An 8656-nucleotide genomic window follows, 5' to 3' on the forward strand; every position below is an offset into this window, starting at 1 on the left:
AAAAGAGCGCCTGGAGCACTCCTACCTACCGTGCTAGCTCAGTCAATCCTCACAACACCCTCGGGAGGTATGCCTGTTTTCACTCCACAGACGAAAGGATGCAGGCTCACAGACTAAGAGCCCTACTAAAGGATCACAAGGGTAATAAATGGAAGAAATGGGAACTGAAACCCCCCACTTTGCTAGCTCTGGAATCTACTGCAAACACTGCTGTGGTCAAACGCAGATCAATTACACAGAGCTCCTGTATTCAAAGCCGCTGATTTTTCAGGTTCCAAAGGACCTTTCTTACAGGACTTCTCAGTTGCCCTGTGAACACCCACAGCTCTTTACAACTTATTTCCAAAGAGCAAAGCACCACTGGGCCGCATGAAGAGCATGTACTTGTGGGGAGTACCCAGATACTACCAGGTTTATCACGAACTCCCTAAGCACCAGCAAGTCACTTAACCTGGAACAATCCACCAACACTCCCATTCTGTTGGTGAGGAAAAACTGCATGGCAGGTCAGAAAGGGAAGAGGAATCAGAAGCCAAAGGCTTGGCTGACAACACAGATTCCTTGGGCTCCACCCAAACAGAATTCATTTTTATTTTTAATGTTTATTTATTTTGAAAGAAAGAGGGAGTGCATGCAAGCAGGGACAGGGGCAGAGAAAGAGGAGAGAGAGGGAGACAGAGAATCCCAAGCAGGCTCTGCACTGTCAGCACAGAGCCCAATGCCAGGCTGGCATTCACCAACCATGACCTGAGCCAAAAGCAAGAGTCAGACACTTAACTGACTGAGCCACCCAGGCGCCCCCCAAAATATAATTCTTTAAGACCCTGGGATCTGTATTTTTTAAAGCTTACAGGATAACTGTGATGCTCAGCCACGTTTGAAAATCACCTGCGCGTGGGGCACCTGGGTGGTTCAGACGTTTAAGTGTTCAGCTCTCGAGTTTGGCTCAGGTCACAATCTCACGTTTGTGAGATCAAGTCCCATGTGGGGCTCTGTGCTGAGTGTGGAGCCTACTTGGGATTCTCTCTCTCCCTCTCTGCCCCTACCCCTGTCACAGACAGACAATCAAACAAACGCCACTTGAAAATCACTTCAGCTTACCTTGGCTAAAATTGGAATTTTGAGGTCTACCTTTTCCTGTTTCAAAGGGGGTGGTATAAGGGTGAAATGAAATCATGTCTACAATGCTCTTAGTTGGAAAACATACACAACACAGGTGCTTCTTGTCAGCTACACTTAACTGCAAAACAACAAAACTGTCCTTAAAGAGTACGATCCTGGGTTAGCCTGGGGCTATGAAATGGTCTTAGGCAAGACTGTTCTCTTACTAATGTACAAAAACTGTAATTAGAGTCGCGTGTCGCATATATTTAGATATCCTTCATAACACTGTTGCAACCTCATCCTTCCTTTTTAAAAAAAGAGATTGTACTGACATTCTTTCACATCCAATTTGAAACTATATTAGGAGGACACACTTCATTGCTGTAATCAAGAAACGAGTATGGGGAAAAAAAACTCAAAGTCTATTTACGGTGAGACCGTTGGGTCACTGAAGCGGGGTGAGAAGGCACACACCGGGGGAGACCCCGGCCCTGGCAGTACCCCTCGCAGCCAGCCTTTAGGAAGGACAAATGACCCCCTGCACCACAAAGACTGACCTGCTTGAGCTGCTCATCCAGATTCCAGCTCGGCTGCCCAGCTGTGGAGACGGAAGGTGGGGCCTTGGAAGCATCTTTGGTATGGTCTTCTTTAGCTTGCTGTCCCCGCGGCGGGAGCGCCGGCGCTGGAAGCAGACCGGACACGGGTGCTGCTCTGGGGTCCTGGCGAACCACTTTCTGCACATGAAAATACTTTGAAGGAGCCTGGGCCTCTTTCTCAGCCACCTCTGCAACTTCATCATCCCCATCCTCATCTTCCAGACCTCCTTCCTCTTCCTCAGGCTCTGAGTTCACGTTGCTCCGTTCAAACACTCGGGCCACTGCTGTGGCTGGTGGAACTCTGGCTAAGGGCCCCAGGGCAGGGCTGCCAGAAGACCTCCCAGGGGTGGCAGAAAGGAGAGTCTGCTGCGTGACCAACTTCTGGGCATATAAGAATGGGGCTTCCCTCATCTGTTGTCCCTGCTTCTCCCTGGCATCCATCTGCAGAGGAGCCAGGTGTGGTGGCTGTGGCGGTGGCGGTGGTGGTGGCTGCTTCTGTTGCTGCAGTGGCTCCATCACTGCCTCGAGTTTCACCCACCGATTGGCATGGCTCTGAACCTGGGCACAGCCCAGTGGGCACACTGGGTCTGAACCTTAAGTGATCAACAGAAACCACAAAGAAGGAGAAACAAGGGGGGAAAATGTAAAACAGGTATTAAAAGACTTTCTTTTTTCCACTAAAGGGTGTGAGTTCTGAACACTAAACATACACTCCTAAGCCTGGGTTTTAAGAGGAATGAGCGGACTTGGGGGGAGGGAGGGTGGAGGGGACGTAGTGAATGGTGTGAAGACAGGATGAGTCTCAGCAGAGGTGGACTACCGTGGGTTTAAAAAGAAGTAAATTCAGACAATACCTAGCCTGTGAACTTCTGTGTTCTGACCTTTCTCTCTCAACATTATCAAACATTAGCCAGTTTATTACCGTGAACTTCTGTGTTCTGATCTCTCTCTCTCAACATTATCGAACATTAGCCAGTTTATTACTGAAAAGGCAACTGGGTTTGCACTGTACAAAGGTGGTGAGTATGAGAACCTCAAGAATAAAGGAAAGAAGGTCCTGCCTACAAAAGAAGGAACACTGTTTACGTTCCCAGGCCCATCAGAGAAAGAGGTACCATCCGAGCCAGACGCAGAGCAATCAGGAAGCCAGAATGATTTCTCTCATACCAAAACAGAACCTAGCAAACGGCTTTTAGGTTTAAACTTTTCAAATTTCCCAGATCAAATTGCCAGCCTGCTCTTCAAGTGGGCTGAGCCATGTTAACTGTACATTATGGCCTCAAAAAGAATCCAATTTCAACAACATGAAAGAAATACACAAGGAGGCAAGAGTTTCAAATTGCAATCGTCACTCAAAAAACAAACAGTGGGGGAATTCCTCTGGAGATTTTAAAGTTAATTAAATTGAAACAGATATTAATATTGTCTTAACAACAAGGTAATGCTTCTTTTTTATAAACCACCAAGTAAATCTCTTCACATCTCTTTTCTTTCTGATTCACTTCTACTATGATATTCTAAGACAAATACCAAAGAGAAAAGGCTTTCAGGCCAAAAGTACTCTAGGGACAGGTTTATCAGCATTCTTACCAATCAGTCTCCAAACACATCCCCCTTTCACACCCTCTTCTCCGCTAGCTCCCTCTTTCCCTCCCTCTTTCCTGTCCTCCTCTCCAGATCTCCACCCCCAACAAACCTCACTTGAGTTATGTTTCCCCATAACTGATTGGATTACTACGCACGGGCAAATTTTAGGTAACAGGACTCGCAACATGGCGTACAATGTTGTCATCACATGAAAGAAGAAGCTGCTTCGCACAGGTTGGGACTTGATATTTGCATTGTTTCACTGTTTTAGAACGGAGTATAAAGATTAAAAAAAAAAAACTAAATGCCTTCAGTGTTTTCAAAAATTCATGGGGAAGTAATCACATCCCTAGCGATAAAAACTGTGTGGTTTTATTAAATTTTTAATGGGTTAGAGGAAAAAGGTACAATTTTTAAAGCTAGACAAAAAAGCAGAGATAAGAATTCTCATTTTCGGTTTATCCGAGAAGCACTGCTTTTGCCTTTTGAATTTGGTGAAAGATTCAAATTCCAATTTGCCTCTTACTGCCTTTACTCCCTCTCTTGGCACTTGAGAAAGTGTGAGTTACGCCTGCAGCTTTAGCCCTTTTTATAGTGTAACAGAACATGAAAAGACTTACACCCACATTAAATCCAGTTGGCAAAAGTATGCATTTAGGATAAAAACTGGCGTAAAAAAAATTAAACAAAAGAATAAAGCAAATAATTCGGTGGTCATTTTAATTTTCCTTACAATCATTGCAGTCAATCAGTTACAAGAGGAATAATTTTTCGACTGAGTCCTGCCAGCCACTGAACAACTGCTTCTTGTCCTGTGGCACCATCTTCTTAGTATGCTGTCCCCAGCAGAGGGGGAGGTGTCTCACAGCCTCTTTAGTAAGATTGAAATGACTCAGTTCCACAACTCAATACACACACCCTCCCCCAAGAGCCCATCAACCAACTGTCCCTAAGCAGAAAGATCCAAACAATAATGCCACCTGCCTGTATTTAGAAAACTTGTGTCTCAGAAATCTAAGCCAGTTCATCCCTTCACACGGCCCCCTCCCCCATTTCCACTAAAGTTCCCGGACCACCATGCCCGGCGCAACGGACCGCTTGTAGCTTTGAACCCGGCCTCCCCTACCATTCCCACTACCTTCGCTGCCGGATCCCTCTGGCCCCGGTCCCCTTCAAGCCCCACACCTCCTTCCCTGGTTACGCCAGCACCCCCACCCCCCTTCATTATACCCCCAATCGCAGCCCTATCACTTTTACCTCCACCAAGCCCTCTCAGCCAATCCGCTGGCTCTTCTTCGATCGCCCCAACCCCACCTATCCTCGCCCTCAGTTCCCGGGGGCCCCTTACTCTTCCCATCTCTTTATCTCAAATCACCCTACTGGTTGCAGGGCGCCTCGGGTCTCCTCCCGACGCTCTCACTTTTCCTCCGCGGCCCCGCGCTCAGCCGGCCCGCGCCTTCGCGTCTCCCCCCCACACACCTGCCTCCCCTCGCCTACCTCCACCTGCCACAGCCCCCTCTCCCGCGCGACTGAGGGAGCCGGGCCCCACGCGACTTACCTGTGCGCAGCTCTCCGGGTCCGACCGGGGGGGGGGGGTGAAAGCAGCCACTCAGGCCCCGCCGCAGCAGCTGCGTCTCGCACTCCTCCGCAGCCGGGGGCCACAGCCGGGGCGGGGCCCGCACCGGAAGCGGCGCCGCGGGGCCGGGACCGCGAGCCCGGGGCGGGGCCGGGGCGGGGCCACACTGGATGGGGCGGGGCCTGAGGCCGGAAGCAGCCAAAATGGGAACGAGGGGGCGGGGTCAAGCGGAAGTGACTTCTAGGGATGGCTCCGCCCGACTGAGTCGTTGGCGGAAGCGGATGGAAGCTGGCGGAAGCTTCCGCCAATGGGGAGCGTGGACTCTGCGGCGTTCCGGTGTGAGGGCTTCCGCGCGGAGTTGAAAAGAGATGGGCTGCGTTGTCTTCTCTGTTTTCTGTTTGTGGAGGTGTGGCGCGGTGTCAGGTTGGTAGGAAGGTAAATAAAGGACGAGAGGTGTCCGTGTTTTTTTCTGCTTCCGCCCCCTTCCCAACCACCTGCTTTCAAACCGATTTTCCTCTGAGATGCCCTCTTCCAGACCAGTTTTCTCTGAACCTCTTGAACTGGGACCTGGTTGTGTTCCGAGGATGCTGCATCCTCTGGAACCCCCTCCCATGAATTAGTATTCTCACTTCCGAAGTTCAAAAGGTGGGGGGCTATGTGCCGAATCCGGTCACCTCTTGTAAAAACCCTTGCTTCTCAGACACTTCTTAAGACTTTGCCACCTATGTAACCGCTTCTTAGAAACCATCTGTTTATTTGTGCATCCAGCTCCGTGTTTTAATTTTCTCTCCTCTATCTTCCATCTTGATAATTAAAATGAAACTGCCCCTGAACCATCTTGGGCCTCATCTTTAGCGACCCTGACATCAGCCTCCCAATCTTAGGCAAAAGCCTGGACCTTGTCACCAGAAACATTGTTGTGTCACAAATTAGTAATTGGAACATCCTTCTGTCCAATTGCAACCTGATGTCCTTTCAGTTTGACTGCTGAAGAACTTGTTCAGAACTTTTTTTTCACTTTATCAGTACCTCTAATCCGTTGAAAGCCTCCACTTAGTCTGCATTCTTCACTTCCCTTCTTATGCGTCTTAGATACAAGGGTGTACCATTACAATCTGGCTCTTACTACTAAACCTGCCTGCCATGCCCTTTTTCTCCAACTAAGTCCTCCACCCTAGGTGGACCAACATGCCTCTCTATTCCTGTAGCTGGTCATAGAAAATTGTCCTGCTGAACAGACTGCCATCACTAGCTTATTAATTTCAACCATAAATTGGCTCTGAAATTTTTTAGTGCCTGGAAATTTCATTATAATATTTTTCTAGTTAATTTGCTGTCCACTAGCTCTGCAAATCTGTAACCCTACACTTCCCACACACCTTCCCCTGATTATCTTACTGTATAAGTCACAAAGTGTAGAATGCCCTATACCCCCAAAATACGGAAACATTAAAAGGGATACATGCACCTCTATGTTTGTTGCAGCATTATTTATAATAGCCATATTATGAAAACAGCCAAGTGTCCATTGATAAATGAATGGCTAAAGAAGATATGGTATGGTATGTATACACACACACACACACACACACACACACACACACACACACGATGGAATATTATTCAGCCACGAAAAAGAAAAAAACCTTTGCAACAATGCAGATGAAACTAGAGAGTATAATGCTAAATGAAATAAGTCAAGCAAAGAAAAACATACAACATGATTTCACTCATATGTGGAATTTAAGAAACAAAACAAAGGAGTAAAGGGGGAAAAAAAGAGAGACAAACCAAGAAACAAACTTTTAACTATGGAGAACAAACTGATGCCTACCAGAGGAGAGGTGGGTGGGGGAGTGGATGATATAGATGATGAGGATTAAGGAGTGCATGTGTCATGATGTGCACTGGGTGATGTATGGAATTGTTCAATCACTGTATTGTATACCTGAAACGAACCTAATACTGTATTTTAATTATATTGGAATTAAAATGAAATAAATGTAGGATGTCCTAAAATCTAGAAATCTACAGGTGTTTCCATTCTGTCTTTTCCGCCTATGACTTATTAAATAAAAAATACTTGTTGAGGGGGCACCTGAGTGGCTCCGTTGGTTAAGTGTCCTGCTTCGGCTCAGATCATGATCTCCAGTTCGTGAGTTCGAGCCCTGCATCGGGCTCTGGGCTGACGGCTCAGAGCCTGGAGCCTGGTTCAGATTCTGTGTCTCCCTCTGTCTGCCCCTCTGCTGCTTGCACTCTGTCTCTTGAATTGTCTCAAAAATAAATAAACATTTAAAAATACATATTCGTTGAACTTCCACTCTCTGCCAGGCAAGGCGCCCCTCTAGGTGCTTGTTAAGTGGCGAACAAAAAAATTCCTTGTCCTAAAAGATTTTTCTAGTGTTGAAAGACAGAAAAACAAATATATATGTGCTATATGAAGAACAAAGCAGAGTTAAGGGTTAGACGGTGGTGTCATGTAGCTGCTATTTTTTTTTATTTATTTTTATTTCTTTTTTTTTATTAAAAAAAATTTTTTTTAACGTTTATTTATTTTTGGGACAGAGAGAGACAGAGCATGAACAGGGGAGGGGCAGAGAGAGAGGGAGACACAGAATCGGAAGTAGGCTCCAGGCTCTGAGCCATCAGCCCAGAGCCCGACGCGGGGCTCGAACTCACGAACCGCGAGATCATCGTGACCTGAGCTGAAGTCGGACAGTTAACCGACTGAGCCACCCAGGCGCCCCTGTAGCTGCTATTTTACATGTCAGTCAGAGAAGGACTGATCAGCAGAAACTGGAATTGACTTGTGGATATCTAGGGAAGGAGTGTTCCAGAGGAGACAGAAAATTCAAATGCTCTGAGGCAGGAGCATGCCTGACTTGCTAACAGAATGGCAAAGAGACTCCTATAACTGACACAATTAATGAGGGGGAAAGCAGTAGGAAAAGAGATCTGAGAGGCAGCCAGGGGCCCAATCATGCAGGGCCTTAGGCCATGGTGACAAATTTGGATTCTTAACATTGAAGCCACTGGCGAGTTGAGCAGAAGAGTGGCTTGATCAGATTTAAGCCTCTAACAGGCTCATTCTAGCTGTTGTGTGGAGAGTAGACTGAGGGTGGAGGGGTAAGAGTGGAAGCACTTGTCTTCCAGAGCATGATGGTGGCCTGAACTAGATGACAGCAAAGAAGCTGGTAAGTAGTCAGATTCCAGGTCTATTCTGAAAGTAAAGCCACCAGGATTTACTGATGGATTGGACATGTAGGTTGGAGAAGAGGATCAAGGATGAAGCCAAGGTTTTTGGCCCAAATAACTGGTAGAATAGTGACGCCATTTACTGACCCGGCGAATGCTATCAGAAGCTGACTCCAATGGGATATTATATTACTCAGCAACAAAAAAGGGAGAAGTGTTGATCTACCCAACAACTTGGCATTATAACATAATGATAAATGCATTACGTTGAATGAAAGAAGCTAGTCTCAAAATGACACTCTTGAAAGATAAACACGTAGTGGTGGAGAATAAGTCAGTGGTTGCCAGGAATTCGAGGTGGAGGAGTAATTATAAAGGGACAACAAAGGGTGCCTGGGTGTCTTAGTTGGTTGAGCATCCAATTCTTGGTTTCGGCTCAGGTTATGATCCCAGGGACGTGGGGTCAAGCCCCAAGTTGGGCTCCACACTCAGCATGGGGCCTGCTTAAGATTCTCTCCCTCTCTCTCCCCTCTTTCCAGCTCTCTTTGTCTCTCTTTCTCTTTCTCTCAAATAAAATAGTACAGGGACAGCAAAAAGG

General features: G+C 47.0%; 1 protein-coding gene across 7 annotated transcripts in view; it reads right to left on the reverse strand.

The window, feature by feature from the left end:
• Positions 1-4981, reverse strand: part of ARID3B (AT-rich interaction domain 3B) — a 58494-nt gene extending 53513 nt beyond the window's left edge. For 2 of the 7 annotated variants that reach the window (XM_045449096.1, XM_045449094.1), the window contains exons 1-2: positions 4846-4981; positions 1662-2293 (exon numbers count right to left, since the gene is read on the reverse strand). In XM_045449096.1, the coding sequence (XP_045305052.1) occupies positions 1662-2216 (555 nt within the window). In that variant the 5' untranslated portion in view covers positions 2217-2293; positions 4846-4981. Of the gene's footprint in view, positions 1-1661; positions 2294-4544; positions 4635-4667; positions 4735-4845 lie in introns of those variants that run through there. The other 5 variants (XM_045449095.1, XM_045449090.1, XM_045449092.1 and 2 more) reach the window with 5 other exon arrangements.
• Between the last annotated feature and the right edge of the window lie 3675 nt (positions 4982-8656).

Source organism: Leopardus geoffroyi, chromosome B3 (genome assembly GCF_018350155.1).
Source record: "Leopardus geoffroyi isolate Oge1 chromosome B3, O.geoffroyi_Oge1_pat1.0, whole genome shotgun sequence".
In the NCBI taxonomy this organism is placed as follows: Eukaryota; Metazoa; Chordata; class Mammalia; order Carnivora; family Felidae; genus Leopardus; species Leopardus geoffroyi.